The 21,077-nt window shown below is 44.3% G+C and overlaps 2 protein-coding genes across 2 annotated transcripts; one reads left to right on the forward strand and one right to left on the reverse strand.

The window, feature by feature from the left end:
- Positions 1 to 218: 218 nt before the first annotated feature.
- On the reverse strand, positions 219 to 443 carry GCK72_013632 (uncharacterized protein; the record flags this gene model as incomplete). Its single annotated transcript, XM_053729917.1, has 1 exon — positions 219 to 443. The coding sequence occupies one exon, from the start codon at positions 441 to 443 to the stop codon at positions 219 to 221; it is 225 nt and encodes a 74-aa protein (XP_053584689.1).
- GCK72_013633 (uncharacterized protein) lies at positions 336 to 20,552 on the forward strand (the record flags this gene model as incomplete). Its single annotated transcript, XM_053729918.1, has 7 exons — positions 336 to 1,113; positions 1,238 to 1,387; positions 1,905 to 1,931; positions 2,936 to 7,105; positions 7,154 to 20,058; positions 20,110 to 20,340; positions 20,388 to 20,552. 7 exons carry the CDS (start codon positions 336 to 338, stop codon positions 20,550 to 20,552), a joined length of 18,426 nt encoding a protein of 6,141 aa, XP_053584690.1.
- Positions 20,553 to 21,077: the final 525 nt, after the last annotated feature.

Raw genomic sequence — 21,077 nt, forward strand, 5'->3', positions numbered from 1 at the left:
CAATCACTACCATTTGAAAAAAATCGAAAACTGTCAAAACGCCTCTTTGTTCTATCCCTTTTTCTTTCTTTTCTAGAATAAAATGAAGGTCAAATCAATATTTTGTGAATGATATAATGGTTATCGCTTGCTTCTTCTTTGTGTTGTTTTGTTTGTGCCTCCTGGGTCCCAACGAGAAGAAATCCGGAAAAACATGAGGTCAGCTGCCTGAAGGAAGATCAGACGGAGACGCAGGTCCTTAGAGCTCCTCGGGAGCCGCCCATCATCTTCAGCAGGATTTTCTTCACCTCTTTTTCAAGCTCTTCATCTTTCTTCTTGTTCCTCTTTCTTTGAAAATGTCCACTACCGCCAATTTCATCGTATCTGGAGTCCTTTCCGACGGTACTCCAATTGTATTTGGAGCTGTTCCATCTGATGGAACATCTCATACTGCAATTCATCATGTCAGTTCTTCAAACCAGTTCCAAGTCGAATCTTGGGATGGAGAACATGCTGAACACGAGCATCATGATCATGAGGAGCCAAGAAGATTCTCTATTTATTTGGAGGAAGGAGGAGCTGAAAAGTCTGGATTAGCCCAATCTGGAGATCAAGAGGACGAGGAGGATGAGCCAATCGCCAGTAGTGGGCAATTCGAGCGTACTCGTTCCGCTTCCCTTGCCGCCGCTTTGCTCGAACTCGATCCCCGCGGAGTTCCTCTTGTTCAATTTTTCAAACTTGCCACCAGCGAGCCGCTGCTTGAGGTCGACGAGGGAGAGGACGAAGTTGCGCCGTCGGAGGCGGAGCTAGTGCTCAGCCAGCTGCTCTTCACCCTCAGATCGTTGAAGATGTCTGGAGGTGACGCGAAGCATTCGGAAGCTGTTCAACGTCTTCGTGAACTCGAAGAAGAACTTCGTGCAGCCGGAGCAGTGACTCCAGCTGATCCAGCAGTCAGTGAAGCCGTTGCGAGAGCATTGGCTGTCGCTGGAGCAGGAAGAGATGTTCAAATTCGTGTGAATCAGTCGAAGCACACGACTACCACGAAGACAGTCTATGAGACTGAAACTTCAGCAATGGCTCATATGAATGAGGAACAGATTCGCAAGCTTCAGCAAGATATTATTGCCGATATCTGTACGTAAATAGTGATTGTGTGCTTTTTTGTTATGCATGATTTACTGATATTCCCTAACAAACAGGTTTTTGACGGTTTTCTTTTCGATTTCTCAATCATTTTTCAATTAGTTTTTTATTTCAGCATCTGGCGCTGAGCAACACTCTGGCCAAGACTCTGGAACGACGCAAAAGAAAGAAACTGCTGAGGAAGGATTCACAAATGAAGATGGATCTGTCGTGGTATCAAAGAAGATGACAAGAGTTGTTACTACGACCCGTACCACTTTGCCAGGTAAGAGCCTTAAAAAAATTAACTGTAAAACGTTAGGGCAAAAAATGTAAAAGGAATTTTGGAGTCCATAACTTTATTTTATTTGTTCACATATCCTTCCCTTTTGCTCTTTTCCTTTTTGCCGGGTGCTCCGATGGAACGTGAGAAATCTGTTTTGACAGAGGAATTCTCTCCGCTCCTCGATGATTTCAAAACGAATTGAGCAAGCAAGTATCCGACGGCATTTGTTGAGAGAGTACGGGGAGCATAGGAGACGACAGACACTTTACACAAGTTTTGTGAGCCAAGGGCTCCCGTGCTTTCTCAAGGCTTCGGACGGGAAAAAAGAGAAAGAGTAAAGGGGTGGGATGTGATGAACTTTTGATGGACAAGAATTAGATTAAAACATTCGATGATTTATAAAAATGAGAGAACAACTGACCCCACAAATAAATGAGCAAGGAAAACTTCCGGTCTCGCTGAAAAGGCTTAATCCGAACGGTAATGACTCTATTTAATTAAACCCAATTTATTTCAGGAGAAGGAGAAGAGCCATCGGCCCCTGGTGAGTAAGCAGACGTGCATCAACTCGATCCCCGGACCTTGGATACCCTACCGTACTCCCTTATTTTTTTATTATTTTCAAAAAAAACTCTATTTGAACTTTTTCTCTGCTTCTCTCTCACTCTTTCTCGTCACTACACTCTCTCGCTCGGCTCTAGAAATAAAAGAAACCAAAAAAAAACACTTTGAATATATCTATGTTGGTTATTGAATAAAGATAATTTTATGATTTGTGATTCGATCAAAATAGGATTTTTATATCGTATTTTGATAAGTGGGAATGATTTGCATGAACTCGATATCGTTTTTGTTCATTATTAGTTTCGTCATCGCAGAAACCATGCAATGGATGCGGATTATCATTGGACAAGACGCATGGATCAGGTTTACAATAAGAGTGAAACAGGTGAAAAATAAAACAAGGAACTTCTTCAGAATACAATCAAAGCGATTGATAGATTTACATAGATTCATGTAGTTGCCAGTGGTTCATTTAGTATTTGTTCGGTGGTGGATATTTTCAGATGTATTGGAACATATCGATTCTTGTGTGAACTCTACAGAGACCTTCAAAAACATTGGCTGGTGATTCGTTGATTGTATCTGAGTCACCGACTCGATAGAATATAAAGGATAGTTTTGAATTGGTCTTGTGAACGTGTATAGTTGAAAAGATTGTTAAGTTTTTGGTTTCACTGGTTCTGCAACTGCAAGATGGATTTTTCACTCTTGGCTCTTTTGGTTCTTTTGCTACTCGATGGTTGCTCGATTTATTGATTTTGCCTGTGTTGCTACACTTAAAACCGAGTAGTTTCTCAAAAAATGTTCATTCCTCTTCTTTTCACTCAAAATCCTCATGCTTAATAATCTTTGTTGCTCTATTTTCATTTTTTGAAATATTCCTAATAATTGTAAACGTACGGTAGACCCGAGGTCTTGGGAGGTAAACATGTCCACTTCATTCATCCAAAATCATCAATCTCAATTTTATAGTTCTCATTTCAGATTCTCCTGTTGAATCACTTGGAAGTGTAAAAGACCGAATAGCCAAATTCGAGCAGTTCAAAACTCTTCCAATCGATCCATCTGTATCTGGACCTCCTCCATCAATTCATGCTCTTACTCAAGAAGATGAAGAACCAGAGGAGCATGCAGAGTCTACTCAGCAATATGCTCATGAAGAACCAACGCAATCGTCTGAGGGACGAGATAGTGGTCGTTCTGGTCACACAGAGCAATCAATTCCAGAAGTTCATTTCACTGAATCAGATACTGAAATTGAACATCACGATGATCATCATGAAGAGAGCCATCTTGAACCAACTGTCGGAATTGTGATCACTCCACATACTCCAATTCCACCAGAGCATCCAGATGATAGAGAGGAAATTGAGGATGAACAGCCACAAGAACCTCTAGAACCTTCTGAGCCAGAACATGTTGCTCGTGCTGAAATCAAAGATACTCGTGAATACAGTGATGAAGAACTTGCTCATGAGTTGTCTCCATCTGAAGAACATGTTTCAACTGCGGAAATCAAGGACATCAAATCCTACTCTCCAACGTCGTCTGATGATGAAAGATCTTCCCAAAAGGGAAAAGTGAGTCCACCGATTCCCCAAGTACGCCACGTCATCTCGCCATCTGTTGCGAGCGAAGTTTTGAGTTCTCATGACGACGAGTTGGCCGCCCATTATGTGGCTGAGTCATTTGAAAAACACGACGAGGGGAGAGTTGAAACTATGGAACATCAGCCAGTCTACAGAGGACATCACTCTCCAGGACAGACATCTCCAATTGTTTCGGAGCATCCAATTGCTCAAGAATACGCAGAAAGTGTCACAAGTCATGACGAAGGAGACAATTTGAGCTTGAAGAGCGGACATGAACCAGAAATTGCAAGACATTCCGTTGCAAGTGTTCAAGAAGAAGAGGAAGAAAAATCTGGATTAGGAGATTTCGCAAAGAAGGCGGGAATGATTGTTGGAGGAGTAATTGCTGCTCCAGTTGCACTCGCTGCTGTTGGAGCAAAGGCTGCTTATGATGCACTCAAGAAAGATGATGATGATGAAGAGAAAGATCATGAAGCCCAAGAAGTGTTGACAACTCAAACAACTATCATGGAATCTCCAATTCAACACGAAGATGTTCCTCCTCCACATATGGAAGATGTCACTCCAAAAGTTTCTCATCATGAACAACCTCATGAGATCGTAACTGAAACAAGTACCACTGTGACTCGTGAATACTATGATGAACCAGAGGATGCTGAGGTATCTTCTGTCAAACACTCTCCAGTCCCATCTGAAAAGGAGCAAGAGCCACATTTGGTTTCTGAGACAACAACCACAACCACTGTTACTCGTGAATTCTACGATGAGCCAGAGCAAATGCATGAGGAAGTTCAACAAGAATCTCATTCTCCAGCACCATCATCCCATGTCCAGTCAGAACGTCATCAAGCAGGATCACCTGCTTTGTCAGAACAAGAACATCCTCATGTGGTCGAGACAACAACTACAACAACTGTAACTCGTGAATATGAAGAGGAAGAACCAGAAGTTGAAGATAGAGAATCAGTAAAAGAACTCCCACATGTCACAGAGACAACAACGACTACAACTGTGACAAGAGAATATGATCAACCAGAGGGAGGATTTGATTCTGAAAGACTGTCGGAACCAGCTCATTCACCAGAACCAGCAACTGTCGGAACGCCAGCAGACAGTGAGAAATGGATTCCCCACGTGGTTGAGACAACAACGCCGACTACAGTAACCCGTGAGTTCTACGATGAGGAAGATCCCGAACATCGTGAATCTTCTCCAGTTGCCCACGATTCAATCCATGTCGTTGAAGAACAGAGAGAAGTGTCTCCATCTGAATCGCCAATTCCATCAGAACGATCTGTCAGATCGATTCAACAACACCCGGAGTCTCCAGCTGGAGAACGACATTCTCCAGTCCCCTCGGAACCGATGTCGGAGAAAGATGCTCATGGGGTTACTAAAACTACAACAACTACTACAGTAACTCGTGATTATTTTGAAGAACCACAGGATGTATCCCATTCACCAGCTCCATCTTCTCATGTTGATTCTGAACATCCGATTTCTGAATCGCCAGCTTTTTCGGAGAGAGAAGTCCCTCACGTTGTCGAGACAACGACAACAACAACTGTCACTCGTGACTACGAAGTTGCACCTGAACATGATCATCCGGAATCTTCTGATAAGGATATTGCATCACACGTGGAACCTATTCCTTCCTCCATTCATGAGTTCCATCATGAGGAGTATCCAAGACCAGAATCGCCAGCTGAAGTGTATCCAATTCCATCAAATGAGGAACAAGAGCTTCATTTGGTTTCTGAAACTACCACAAGAACCACAGTCACTCGTGAATTTTACGATGAGCCAGAACATGGACAAGAACACCCAGATGATTCATACTCTCCTGCTCCATCTTCTCATGCAGAGTCAGCACACCACGTTTCAGAATCTCCAGTTGCATCAGAGAAAGAACATCCACATGTTGTTGAAACCACCACCACAACAACAGTAACTCGAGAATTCCACGATGAAGAGTTTGATCGACCGGAGTCTCCATCTGACGTTGCTCACGATGCTCGTTCTTCAGCTCCAGCTTCTGAAGTCGCTGAACATCGTGATATGGAATCTCCAGCTGTGTCGGAGAAGGAAGTTCCTCACGTCGTAGAAACAACAACCACTACAACAGTAACGCAGGAAGTTTATGATGATGACTTCGATAAACCAGAATCTCGTCTGTCTGAACAAGAACACAAAGGGCTCGACTCTCCAGCCTCTGCTGCTCATGAATCCTATGGAGACCAACCACAACAAAATATGCCGGAATCTCCACATGCTCAATACTTCCAAGAAGAACAGAGAGTTTCTGAACAACATCAACCAGAATCGGGAGATGAGAGTGATGGAGAAGGTTTTGGAAGCAAGGTTCTTGGATTTGCAAAGAAAGCAGGAATGGTTGCTGGAGGAGTTGTTGCTGCTCCAGTTGCACTAGCTGCTGTTGGAGCAAAGGCTGCCTATGATGCACTCAAGAAGGATGATGATGAGGAAGAAGAAGACAGATCACATGAAGAACCACAGGATGTATTACATTCACCAGCTCCATCTTCCCATGGCGGTGCCGAGCATCCAGTTCTTGAATCGCCAGCTTTGTCGGAGAAAGAACTTCCACACGTTGTCGAGACAACCACCACCACAACTGTCACACGTGAATTCTACGATGAAGAGCCAGAGCATGCTGAACTTTCACAAGAATCTCATTCCCCAGCTCCATCATCCCATGCGGAGCCTGACCATCACCTTGGTGGATCTTCCGCTCTGTCAGAACAAGAACATCCTCATGTAATCGAGACAAGTACTACAACAACTGTTACTCGCGAATTTGACGAAGAGCCCGATACAGAGCAGTTTGAGAAGAGCTATGAAGAAAAGGAAAGATCGCCTTCTCCAACCGAATTACAAGAGCACTTGGTGAAAGAGTCAACCACTACAACGACCGTTACGCGAGAATTCTATGATGAGCCAGAACATGGACAAGAACACCCAGAAGACTCATACTCTCCAGCTCCATCTTCTCATGCAGAATCGGCACACCACGTCCCAGAATCTCCAGTTGAATCTGAGAAAGAACATCCACATGTTGTTGAAACCACTACCACAACAACAGTGACTCGAGAATTCCACGATGAAGAGTTTGATCGACCGGAATCTTCATCTGACGTCGCTCACGATGCTCGTTCCTCCGCTCCAGCTTCTGAAGTCGCTGAACATCGTGATATGGAATCTCCAGCTGTGTCGGAGAAGGAAGTGCCTCACGTCGTAGAAACAACAACCACGAATACAACGACTCGCGAGTTCTACAATGAAGAAGCAGAACCGGATTTCCCACAGACTGCCAGTCATGGAGAATCTCTAATTGCTTATCATCAAGAACAAGATTACGATCGTGCTGCTTCCCCAGCAAAATCAGAAGATGGATCACAGAAACACTTCCCACATGTCACAGAAACAACAACGACTACAACTGTGACAAGAGAATTTGATCAGGAAGAGGGAGGATTTGATTCTGAAAGACTGTCGGAACCAGCTCATTCACCAGAACCAGCAACTGTCGGAACACCAACAGAAAGTGAGAAATCGATTCCCCACGTTGTTGAGACAACAACAACAACTACAGTAACCCGTGAGTTCTACGACGAGGAAGATCCAGAACACCGTGAAGCTTCTCCAGTTCATTCTGAGGAACAGTTTGGAGGAGAACCACCATTAGAGTCGACAACATCGCTCCGAGGATCACCAGTTCCATCTGAAAATGTCGAGGAGTCTCATCTTGTCAAAGAAACTACCACTACGACAACAGTCACCCGTGAATTCTATGATGAGCCTGAATATGAACAGGATCATCCAAAAGAGTCATATTCTCCAGCTCCTTCATCTCACGTAGAATCGGAACGTCATATACCAGAGTCACCAGTCGCTTCGGAGAAGGAATCTCACTTCGTTGAAGAGAACGTTGAGCCCAGATTCGAGCAAACTCAACAGAGAACATCCCTCACTTATGAGGATTCTCCAGCTGCTCAATACTTCCACGAACAGCCAGAACATCAAACTGAATCACCAGTTCCAACCGAAAAAGCTCCACTTCTTACTGAACAACATCAACCAGAATCAGGAGATGAGAGTGACGGAGAAGGATTCGGAAGCAAGGTTCTTGGATTTGCGAAGAAAGCAGGAATGGTTGCTGGAGGAGTTGTTGCTGCACCAGTTGCACTTGCTGCTGTTGGAGCAAAGGCTGCTTATGATGCACTCAAGAAGGATGATGGTGAGGAAGAAACCAGTTACTCACAAGAACACGCACAACACGCGATTCCAACTGCCTCCGAGAAACATCATGTCACTGAAACTACCACAACCACTACAGTTACTCGTGAGTACTTCGATGAACCAGAATCACATGAAGAACATGGCCAGGAATCCGTCGCAGGAAGTGAACATTCTATTCCACACGTTGTCGAATCAACGACTACAACAACTGTGAAACGTGATTACGATGAAGAACCAATCTCCGAGTCTCCAGTTCCTCCAGAAAAAGAATCGACTACAGTCTCGCGTGAAGTTTTTGAGACCGCACAAGGAAATGAACCGGAACATCATTACATTGAAACGACCACGACAACAGTCCAGAAAGAAATTTATGATGAACCAGAAGAGGCGGAAGACGACGGTGAACCAAAACAAGAGACTCCACACGTTGTTGAAACCACCACAACAACCAAGACAACTCGTGAATATGAAGATGATGAGGAAATATCAGAGAGTAGCGCTCCACATGTCACCGAAACAACTACAACTACTACAGTAGTTCGTGAATTCTACGGAGACCTACCCGAAGAATCTGAGGAACCAATTGACGAGCCGGTGTCTGCTCAAATTGATGAGGAAGATGCAGTTTCTCCTGACAGTGACAGCACAACTTCTGTTAGTCGAGAAATTCATACAGAAGAGCCACATGTGGTTGAAACAACTACAACCACCGTGGTCACTCGTGAATATCATGATGAACCGGAAGAAACTGAAGAGTCCGATGTGAAAGAAACAACCACCACAACGACACTCACTCGGGAATACTATGAAGATGAACCTGAGTCGCCAATCAAAGAACATCTAGAAGAAGATCGTGCTAGTCCAGTTGATAGTGAAAAATCTGTTCCTCAGGTCATGGAAACCACTTCCAATACGACAGTTACTCGGCAGTTCTACGATGAAGAAGAACCAGAGTTCAAACAGACTGAACTGCATGGAGAATCTCCAATTGCACATCATCAAGAACAAGATTACGATCGTGCTGCTTCCCCAGAAAAATCCGAAGAAGGATCAGAGAAACACTTCCCACATGTCACAGAGACAACAACGCCTACAACTGTGACAAGAGAATTTGATCAGGAAGAGGGAGGATTTGATTCTGAAAGACTGTCGGAACCAGCTCATTCACCAGAACCAGAAACTGTCGGAACACCAACAGAAAGTGAGAAATCGATTCCCCACGTGGTTGAGACAACAACGACGACTACAGTAACCCGTGAGTTCTACGATGAGGAAGATCCAGAACACCGTGAAGCTTCTCCAGTTCATTCTGAAAAACAGTTTGGAGGTGAACCACCATTAGAGTCGACAACATCGCTCCGAGGATCACCAGTTCCATCTGAAAATGTCGAGGAGTCTCATCTTGTCAAAGAAACTACCACTACGACAACAGTCACCCGTGAATTCTATGATGAGCCTGAATATGAACAGGATCATCCAAAAGAGTCATATTCTCCAGCTCCTTCATCTCACGTAGAATCGGAACGTCATATACCAGAGTCACCAGTCGCTTCGGAGAAGGAATCTCACTTCGTTGAAGAGAACGTTGAGCCCAGATTCGAGCAAACTCAACAGAGAACATCCCTCACTTATGAGGATTCTCCAGCTGCTCAATACTTCCACGAACAGCCAGAACATCAAACTGAATCACCAGTTCCAACCGAAAAAGCTCCACTTCTTACTGAACAACATCAACCAGAATCAGGAGATGAGAGTGACGGAGAAGGATTCGGAAGCAAGGTTCTTGGATTTGCGAAGAAAGCAGGAATGGTTGCTGGAGGAGTTGTTGCTGCACCAGTTGCACTTGCTGCTGTTGGAGCAAAGGCTGCTTATGATGCACTCAAGAAGGATGATGGTGAGGAAGAAACCAGTTACTCACAAGAACACGCACAACACGCGATTCCAACTGCCTCCGAGAAACATCATGTCACTGAAACTACCACAACCACTACAGTTACTCGTGAGTACTTCGATGAACCAGAATCACATGAAGAACATGGCCAGGAATCCGTCGCAGGAAGTGAACATTCTATTCCACACGTTGTCGAATCAACGACTACAACAACTGTGAAACGTGATTACGATGAAGAACCAATCTCCGAGTCTCCAGTTCCTCCAGAAAAAGAATCGACTACAGTCTCGCGTGAAGTTTTTGAGACCGCACAAGGAAATGAACCGGAACATCATTACATTGAAACGACCACGACAACAGTCCAGAAAGAAATTTATGATGAACCAGAAGAGGCGGAAGACGACGGTGAACCAAAACAAGAGACTCCACACGTTGTTGAAACCACCACAACAACCAAGACAACTCGTGAATATGAAGATGATGAGGAAATATCAGAGAGTAGCGCTCCACATGTCACCGAAACAACTACAACTACTACAGTAGTTCGTGAATTCTACGGAGACCTACCCGAAGAATCTGAGGAACCAATTGACGAGCCGGTGTCTGCTCAAATTGATGAGGAAGATGCAGTTTCTCCTGACAGTGACAGCACAACTTCTGTTAGTCGAGAAATTCATACAGAAGAGCCACATGTGGTTGAAACAACTACAACCACCGTGGTCACTCGTGAATATCATGATGAACCGGAAGAAACTGAAGAGTCCGATGTGAAAGAAACAACCACCACAACGACACTCACTCGGGAATACTATGAAGATGAACCTGAGTCGCCAATCAAAGAACATCTAGAAGAAGATCGTGCTAGTCCAGTTGATAGTGAAAAATCTGTTCCTCAGGTCATGGAAACCACTTCCAATACGACAGTTACTCGGCAGTTCTACGATGAAGAAGAACCAGAGTTCAAACAGACTGAACTGCATGGAGAATCTCCAATTGCACATCATCAAGAACAAGATTACGATCGTGCTGCTTCCCCAGAAAAATCCGAAGAAGGATCAGAGAAACACTTCCCACATGTCACAGAGACAACAACGCCTACAACTGTGACAAGAGAATTTGATCAGGAAGAGGGAGGATTTGATTCTGAAAGACTGTCGGAACCAGCTCATTCACCAGAACCAGAAACTGTCGGAACACCAACAGAAAGTGAGAAATCGATTCCCCACGTGGTTGAGACAACAACGACGACTACAGTAACCCGTGAGTTCTACGATGAGGAAGATCCAGAACACCGTGAAGCTTCTCCAGTTCATTCTGAAAAACAGTTTGGAGGTGAACCACCATTAGAGTCGACAACATCGCTCCGAGGATCACCAGTTCCATCTGAAAATGTCGAGGAATCTCATTTTGTCAAAGAAACCACCACTACGACCACAGTCACCCGTGAATTCTATGATGAACCAGAACATGGACAAGAGCATCCAGAAGAGTCATATTCTCCAGCTCCTTCATCTCACTTGGAATCGGAACGTCATATACCAGAGTCACCGGTCGCTTCGGAGAAGGAGTCACACTTCGTTGAAGAAGACATTGAGCCCCGATTCGAGCAAACTCAACAGAGAACATCATTGACTCAAGAGGACTCTCCAGCTGCTCAATACTTCCACGAAGAGCCAGAACATCAAACTGAATCACCAGTTCCAACCGAAAAGGCTCCACTTCTTACTGAACAACATCAACCAGAATCAGGAGATGAGAGTGACGGAGAAGGATTCGGAAGCAAGGTTCTTGGATTTGCAAAGAAAGCAGGAATGGTTGCTGGAGGAGTTGTTGCTGCACCAGTTGCACTTGCTGCTGTTGGAGCAAAGGCTGCCTATGATGCACTCAAAAAGGATGATGATGAGGAAGAACATCATGCTCTTCTTGGAGATGTCCATGAACAACACCGCAGTGACTCTCCTGTGAGATCCGAAGCCTATCATCAATTTGAACAATCGGCTGTACCGTCTCAGCAAGCTTACGACCAAGAATCTCTGAAATCTCCTGTTGACAGTGAGAAATCATTCCGTGTTGAGACAATAACAACAGAAACTCGGGAACAATTCGGCTTTGAGTCTCCAAAACAACAAAGATCTGGATCAGCTTCTCCATCTCACAAAGAAGAAATCATGCAATTCCAAGGTGAACACTCTTCGGAATCATCTGAGAAGGAACGTGAAAAAGAGTCAGAAGATAAAAAAGATACCCGACCAGAACTAGAACGTCAAGGATCTTACTCTCCGGGATATTCTCCAAAATCACCGAGAGGATCTCCAGCTGAATCGGATGGAGAAAGCCGCCAAGCTTTGGAAACTGTTCCATCTGCTATTGCCGAACAGCACGTTAAGCCAGAAGAACATCCAGCTGGATCACCTGTTACATCAGAAGAGGGTTCAACCAAATTTGTAGAGACCACAACTACAACAACTGTTACTCGCGAGCAATTCGAGTCAGAGGATGAACCAACTGGAGAACATGTTGTGGAATCCGAACAATATCCCTCTGGATCCCCAGTTCCATCCGAAGAAGATGTCCGTCGAGTTATCGAGACAACGACGACGACAACTGTCACACGGGAAGACTATGATGATGAGCAAGAGCCGCGTCATGTTGTTGAGTCACGAGAATATTCCGCTTCTGAATCACCAGTTCCATCAGAGAAGTCTGTTGCTTATACCATCGAGACCACTACCACAACGACGGAAACTCGGAAACATGTTGAGCACGAAGACGACTTCGGTTCATCTCCGAGAGAAGTTGAACGATCATCCGTTCCAGTTGAATCCTCATCTCCAGTACCATCGGAAGAAGATGTTCATGGTTACATGAAGACGACAACAACCACAACAACAGTCACTCGTGAACACTTTGAACCAGAGTATGAGCCAATTGGTGGACAAGTTGTGGAATCTGAAGAGTACGCTTCAGGATCTCCAATTCCATCGGAGAAGTCAGCTGGAAAAATTAGTGGAACACACGAACCCGAGGAATATCAATACTCAACTTCTCCAGTTCAATCAGAGAAACAATCGGAAGAGCCGTCTATTGCCCCATACGAGCAACCAACCGAATATGGTCGTGTTGATTCCCACGACGCCCCAGCTTCACCTGCTCCATCCGCCGAGTCTCCAATTCGACGAGAGTTTGACACTACTTCACCATCAGCTACTCAAGAGTATTCTCAGCCAGAAGGAGGATTTGAGTCAGAACGACTATCGGAACCAACTCAATCTCCAGAACCACACGCCATCCATGAGAAGGATCGAGAGTATGATGAGCCCCACTTCGAGCAAACTCAACAGAGAACATCCCTCACTTATGAGGATTCTCCAGCTGCTCAATATTTCCACGAAGAGCCAGAACATCAAACTGAATCACCAGTTCCAACCGAAAAAGCTCCACTTCTCACTGAACAACATCAGTCGGAATCAGGAGATGAGAGTGAAGGAGAAGGATTCGGACGCAAGGTTCTCGGATTCGCAAAGAAAGCAGGAATGGTTGCTGGAGGAGTTGTTGCTGCACCAGTTGCACTTGCTGCTGTTGGAGCAAAGGCTGCCTATGATGCACTCAAGAAGGATGATGATGAAGACGATGAGCAAGAACAACATGCTCTTCTTGGAGACACTCAAGAACAATCTTCCTCTCAAGACCAACAAAAAAGAGAAGACGTTTTGGTCAGTCCAAAACGCCGAGCTTTAGTCAACCCCGTCTCAGATGATGATTCTCAATCTGAAATCGAAGCTGAATACACTGAACCAACTGGATCTGACTCCGAACAAAGCCATCGTTACACGGAAACTATTCGAAAAACTACTGTGACTCGTGAATATCTTGATGACGACGAATCCCAACATTCGCGCGCTGATTCTGAACATCTACCAGTCGAATCTCCTTCTGAACAAGTTGTCGAGACTACTACAACAGTCATTCGTCACTATCATGATGAGCCGCAACCAGAAGTAGAAGGGGAAGAGAAGACACTTCCAGAAGAAGTAACAGTTCTTCGTGAAGTTTATGAAGCACCAGAAGGTGATGAACCAGAACATCATTACATCGAGACAAAGACAACGACTATTATCACCAAAGAAGTTTATGAACCAGAAAAAGAGGATGCTCCAGCTTCTCCAATTGGATCAGAGAAAGATGCTTCTGAGAAAGACTTCCCGAGCCGCGATACTCGTTTTGATGATGACGAACCTCATGCAGGAGACACTACCATTACAACAGTGACTCGTGAACTTTATGAAGAACCAGAAGGTGTTCGACCAGCGTCTGGATCAGAAGCTGATGATGAATCTCACGCTCCGAGATATTTGGAGACGACAACTACAACAACCGTCACCCGAGAATATGAAGTTTCCGATGAGGAAACAGAAGGAGAAGAGAGTCATCCAGCCGTTCAACAAAGAGAAGGATCTCCAGCTCCATCCGAAGAATCAGTCACTCATGTTGTTGAAAAAACCACAACAACAACAGTAACAGAAGAACGGTTTGAGCAAGAAGAACCAAGTTCTCCAGTACCTTCTGAGGAAGATGCCCCTGAATACGTCAAAACAACAACGACCACAACAACGGTTACTCATGAGCGCTTCGAGCCAGAGGATGAGCCAACTGGAGAACATGTTGTGGAATCTGAACAATATCCATCTGGATCTCCGGTTCCATCAGAAGAAGACGCCCATCGTATTATTGAGACAACGACCACCACAACTGTCACTCGTGAGCATTACGAGCCAGAAGAAGAACATGAGCCGCATCATGTTGTTGAATCACAAGAACACTCTGCAGCAGGATCGCCAGTACTATCTGAAAAGTCTACTCCATCTGTGACAGCAGCTGAGCAATCATCTGTTCATGCCGAGCGCTCATCTCCAGTACCATCGGAAGAAGATATTCATGGTTACATGAAGACGACAACAACCACAACAACAGTCACTCATGAACACTTTGAACCAGAAGACGAGCTAACTGGAGAACATGTTGTTGAGTCAGAAGAGTATTCACCAGCATCTCCAATTCCATCTGAACAAGAATCCAGTCGAATTATCGAAACAACAACAACCGCAACTGTCACTCATGAACGTTATGAACCAGAAGAGGAGAGACACCTTGTTGAATCTCGAGATTATGACGCCGATTCTGGACGTAATGTATCAGAGTCGCCGGTCGCTTCGGAGAAGGAGTCACACTTCGTTGAAGAACACATTGAGCCCAGATTCGAGCAAACTCAACAGAGAACATCTGTGACTCAAGAGGATTCTCCAGTTGCTCAATACTTCCACGAAGAGCCAGAACATCAAACTGAATCACCAGTTCCAACCGAAAAAGCTCCACTTCTAACTGAACAACATCAACCAGAATCAGGAGATGAGAGTGACGGAGAAGGATTCGGAAGCAAGGTTCTTGGATTCGCAAAGAAAGCAGGAATGGTTGCTGGAGGAGTTGTTGCTGCACCAGTTGCACTTGCTGCTGTTGGAGCAAAGGCTGCTTATGATGCACTCAAGAAAGATGATGATGAAGATGATGAGGAGGAAGAGAAACATGCTCTTCTTGGAGATTCGCGTGAACGCCGTGTTGATTCTGAAACTCAAGAGCCAGGAGCTACATTCTATGAGCCTGAAGAAGAGGACAAAGTTATCTCGGAAACTGCTGAAGCGTCATCACCAAAGCAGGAAGAACCAAAGATCGTATTCCCAGTTGACTCACCAGCTGAACAATATGTGAGAGACAAGACTGTATTTGAATCGATGGTTCAAGCCGAAGGCCCATACATCATCGAGTCTGAAGACTATGAGCCATCCACTCAACAAGAGCAACGTGTCAGTTCACCAGTTCCTTCTGATTCTGATGATATTCAGACAACACCTGAACAAGAACAACAAGTTGAAGACGAGGAAGCGCAAAGACATCAGGAAACTTCTGAGACCGATGCCCCATACATCATTGACTCAGAAGAGTATGAGTTCAGTAACCGGGAAGAACAGAGAATCTCATCTCCAGTTCATTCGGATGAAGAAGAAAGAGATGCTGCTCGAAATGATGATGTGATTGAGACTGAAGCTTACGGAAATGACCAACAAGACGATGAAGTTGATCCAAGCATTGTCGAGTCAGAAGAATATCTTGGCTCAGGACAAGGATCTCCTAGACCATTTGAGGATTCCACCACAACCACTGTTCTCAGTGTTCATCATGAACCACCAGCAATTCCAGAGCCAGAAGTTGACGAGGAAGAGTTGGGACAAGATCGATCAGTAATTGAATCAGGAGAGTATTCATCTGGATCTCCACTTCCACCAACAACAATTACAACTGTGGAACATGTCGACCCAGCAGAAGAACATGAATACACTCCAGAATCTCCAACTACTGTTACTACAGTCAGAAGTGAACATTTCGAACAACATCAAGATCCATCAGTAGTTGAATCGGAAGAATACGTCAAATCCTCTCCAATTGGACACGAACGTCCAGAGTCACCATCAGGATCTCCAACTCATCCCGATGACTATGACGATTCTCATGTCATTGAATCTCAAGAGTACAGTGGTTCACCAGTTCCATCTGAAGACTCTGTGAAGCATGTCGTTGAGAAGACCACAACGACTACAACGACTGAAGAGCACTTCGAACCAGAAGACTCATCTGAGGATATTCAAGATTATGTGAGGACTACCACCACAACTACTACTGTCACACGTGAGCCCGAAGGAGAAGAGCATCTTGTCGAGTCTCACGAATATTCTGCATCTGGATCGCCAGTTCCATCTGAGAAGTCTGTTGGACACTTTATCGAAACCACCACTACAACTATTGTGACTCGAGAACATGTTGAACACGAAGATCATCCTTCATCTCACACCGGCACTGAACACTTCGAACAATCATCCGAACAATCTGAATCAAAGTCACCAGTACCACCGGAAGAAGATGTTCATGGTTACATGAAGACGACAACAACCACAACTACCGTCACTCGTGAACATTTTGACTCAGAAGACGAGACAACTGGAGAACATGTTGTCGAATCAGAAGAGTATGCATCTGGATCGCCAATTCCATCTGAACAAGAATCCAGTCGTGTTATTGAAACTATCACAACGACTACGACTACTCGCGAGCACTTTGAACCAGAAGAAGAACAAGATCCATATCACATTGTCGAGTCTCAAGAATATTTCTCTTCAGGATCTCCAGTTCCATCAGAAAGATCAGTCGGGCATGTCATTGGAACAACCAGTACGACAACTGTCACCCGTGAATATGTTGAACCAGAAGGACACGAGCATTCTATTTCTGGAAAACAGTCACCAGTTCATTCTGAAAAGTCAGTTGAACATGTTTCGGAGACCCGCTCAACAACTGATGAATCTCACAGCCGCTTCGAACCAGAAGAAGAGAAGAGATCTTCGCCAGTTCCTTCAGAAGGAGAAGTACATGAATCCATGAAGACAACATCAGCCATTACTTCAGAGAGCCGTTATGAGCCTGAACACTTCCAGAAAGAAGAAGAAGGAGATGAGAGCGATGGAGAAGGATTCGGAAGCAAGGTTCTTGGATTTGCAAAGAAAGCAGGAATGGTTGCTGGAGGAGTTGTTGCTGCACCAGTTGCACTTGCTGCTGTTGGAGCAAAGGCTGCTTATGATGCACTCAAGAAGGATGATGATTATGAGGAACATGATCAGTTCCATGACCAAGAACATGTTCAATATGACTCGGCTGAACTTCACAAACAAATTCCATCGATTGAGACACACCAAGAAAAAGATGACTCCGAATCGGAAGGATCCTTTGTAGATCACGGAGAAGAGTCTCAACATCTGCCACTCCAATCAACTGAAGCTGCATTCAAACTTTCATCAGAAGATGTAGCTGAACAAACTGCTGAAAAACTCGTATCTGAAGTATTCAGTCCACTCGACAGAACTTTGATTGAGTCAGAACAATACCGTGCTTCAATTGAATCTCTTAATCGCCGTTCACCTGTTGAACCAAAGAGAAGTGTTGAAGACTTGGCATCGGAAGCTCTCCAAAATGTAACTAAGATCAGCTTTGGACATGCAGATGATTCAGATGACAAACACGAGGACCACGATGAAGAATGGAAAGTCTATGACCGTCACGGAGAAATTCTTGAAGAGTTCTCGACCCAGCTGACAGATGACGTTATTCAAGAAGCAGAAGGAGATGCTACAACCCAGATTATGATGACTCAAGCAGAGTATTCTCCAAGAAGATCCAAGTTCTTGAAGCAAGAGAGTTGCCAAGAAATCTCGAATGAACCAGAAGTTGATTACTATTCAGATCTACAAGAAAAACTCAACATATTGGCTGGAGAGAAGAACAATCTGCATGCTCTCGTTGAGGAAGAACCGTCTTCTAGTGCTTCAGATCAACTTGATGTGATTCATGAATCTGATCAAGAAGCGCACTTGGAGCAAGAGCATGAAGAAGAAGCTGCTGCTCAAAAAGAACAAGAAGAGAAAGAAGAAGCAGCAGAGTACACAGCAACTCATCTAGTAGATGAAGTACTTCAACAAGTTGTCCATGAAATCAGAGAAGAGGAGGATGATCAGAAGACAATGACTTCTGATGCCTACTTGACAGCTACAGAGAAAGATGATCAAGAGTACGACACTTGTGTAACATCTCAGGACGACACGTATGAATCCGCCCAAGGCTGGACTTCTCAAGATTCAGAATACACCACTGCCACAAGCCAAGCGCCAAGCCGTCTCAGCGACTCCGACGGGGAGCACACGGCGCGTGATCGCGATCAAGAACGCCAAGAGACGTCGACTCCACAAGCGATTCTTTCGCCTGTGGATTCTGACCGTCAATTTACAGTTCAACAAGACTTTGATATGCCTGTTATCCGCGCATTTGATCCAGATGATTTCATGCAGACAACAGCTAGATCCACACCAGATGTTGCTCTTCAGGTAACAATCGAGGAGGAAGATGAGAGTGATGACAAGCTGCCAATCAGTCCAAGTGGGATTCTACTCCCACCACAACATGATCCAGGACGTCCAATTTCTCCAGTTCCACCAAGAAAATCCGACGGAACAATGAAAAAAGAAGGTGATCATTTCGTCTTTGTCAGAGAAGAAGATGTCACTGAACCAACACCACCACCACAACTTTCTGAGCAAACTGCAGCAGATGAAGCTAGAAAACAATCAGAAGATACCCAAATCACAACCGAAACTGTGCCGCAAGAAGGAGAAGAAACGGAGATGAGACGACAGGAGACCGAACGCATCCATAGTTTAGCCATGGAGGCGTCGTCCGATCTCGGAAATAGCGAGTCTTCACGTTACTCGCGACAGCTATCGGACCTGTCGTCGTCGGCGGAAAGTCATGCGGACACTGTGATTCGTGTTGAAAGTGAGAGAAGTGGATCGAGTGATTCACTGGAAGTTGTGAGTGTTATCAGTGCAGGAAAGGACGCAAGAACGTCGGAGAAATCATTGACACCTGAAGATCCGGAAAAGCCATTGGACGTTGAGCAGAAACCAGAAGGAGAAGAGAAAGAAGATCAAGAAGCAGAAGATCTTGGATTCGAAGTATACGATGCTGATACAGAAGAACAACAACAGCAGGCACTTGAAGAACTTGAAACTGTTGAAGAAGAACCAGAAGATTCGGATTCATTGAACGAAGGAGGAAACCATTCATCTGGACATTCATCCGTTGGAGTACCAGCTGACACTCTTGCTATGATTGGAAAATATCGTCATCAATCCAGTGACAACCTCTCTTTGACCTCTCTTCAAGAGTTTGAACGACTTGAAAGAGAAGTCGGAGCACGTGGAGATGGATCATTGACAAGATCAGAAATTGAATTGCTTGTTGCCGGAAGATTGAACAAGTCCGGAGAAGGATCAGTAAGTTCCCTCGCTGAATTCGAACGTCTTGAGAAGGAAATGACTGAGAATCAATCACCACCAGAAGACGTCATGATGTTGTCTGATATCCGTGAGGAATCAGAAGCAGAAGACATGAGTATCCGTGACGATGATGAAGAAGATGTCGTTGGAAGTGACACTGAAATGAAGAGTCGACCGGTCCAAGAAGAAGATCTCCGTGGAGTCACTCCAGTTGCTCCATCACCAACCGACTCACTTGAACATGCTATTGATCCCGTTCAAATGCAATATCTTGAGACCAGCACCGATTCTTTGGAACCAACATTCCAAGAAATCGAAGTAGAACAAAGGCCAGACAGTGTTGAAGATACATCTCTCACTGAGTATGAAATGGTTCCACGTATTATGGAGGCAAGCACGACCGACTCGTTAGATGGAACCGCAACTATCGAGAAGGTAATTTCACTTATTTCAGACCAATCTGAATCTAAAAATATCAAATTTCAGGACTCTCTGTTGGAAGGCGCCAGTCAAGGAATCGAATCAACTCAATCAACACATGGTCTCCTGTCTGGAGACACAATGGGAACATTGGTTACAGATGATGATAGAGATTCATTGGATGGTGAAGTGTCAAGCATGCTTCAATCATATCCGACCACTCTTACCACTTTCCAAACTACAGTTGTCGGACCAGATGGCTCTCTTCAGACCATTTCAAGACGTGTTGAGACAAGAGTAAGTGATGAAATAGAAGGTTTCAGATTTTATTCTTTTATTTTTAGGTAACCGATCCATTGGTCTCACATGTCACATTCACTGGAACAGAAAGCCAAGAACGTCTCGATCAACTACCGGATGATGAGCAATTCGAAACTGTGGATACTGAAGGAAATGTGACAAGAACTACTTTCCATCGGGAACACGACCAGCCTCATTCACAATTCTAAGGTATGAATATGTATCACGAAGGAAGAGTAACAGTAGAAAACACTTTTTTTCTGAACTTTCTGCAACAAAACAATTAAATTTAATTTTCAGCCTCTATCAACAGTCGCCATCACTCCAAATCTCTCAAATCAAGTTACAACTTCACAAATTTATCTCTTCTCATTTATTTTATTTTAATATTAATACCCGCTTCTCAATCCCAAATTATTCCACAAAACAATTGTTCTCTTTGTTAAAAAACATTCCATATTTCACCAACCATTTACCAGTTTCCCCCCAACTAGTCCAGTGATCCGAGCTTACAGTATTTTATTTGTCATGAGCCTTTTAATTTATTATTTTCTTTTCTATATTCTGCTGAAAAAAAAACTCTTCAGAAATACGATTCTCCGCCCCAGAGAACCCGTATTCTTGAAGTGAAAAACGATGACTTTCAAGAAGCCCCATCTTGCATTTCATCACAAAAAATTTATATTGAAATAGACATTTCAAAGAATTGCCCCAATTCTTACAACTGTCTATTT

The sequence above is a fragment of the Caenorhabditis remanei genome, chromosome IV, assembly GCF_010183535.1.
Source record: "Caenorhabditis remanei strain PX506 chromosome IV, whole genome shotgun sequence".
NCBI classification, from domain to species: Eukaryota; Metazoa; Nematoda; class Chromadorea; order Rhabditida; family Rhabditidae; genus Caenorhabditis; species Caenorhabditis remanei.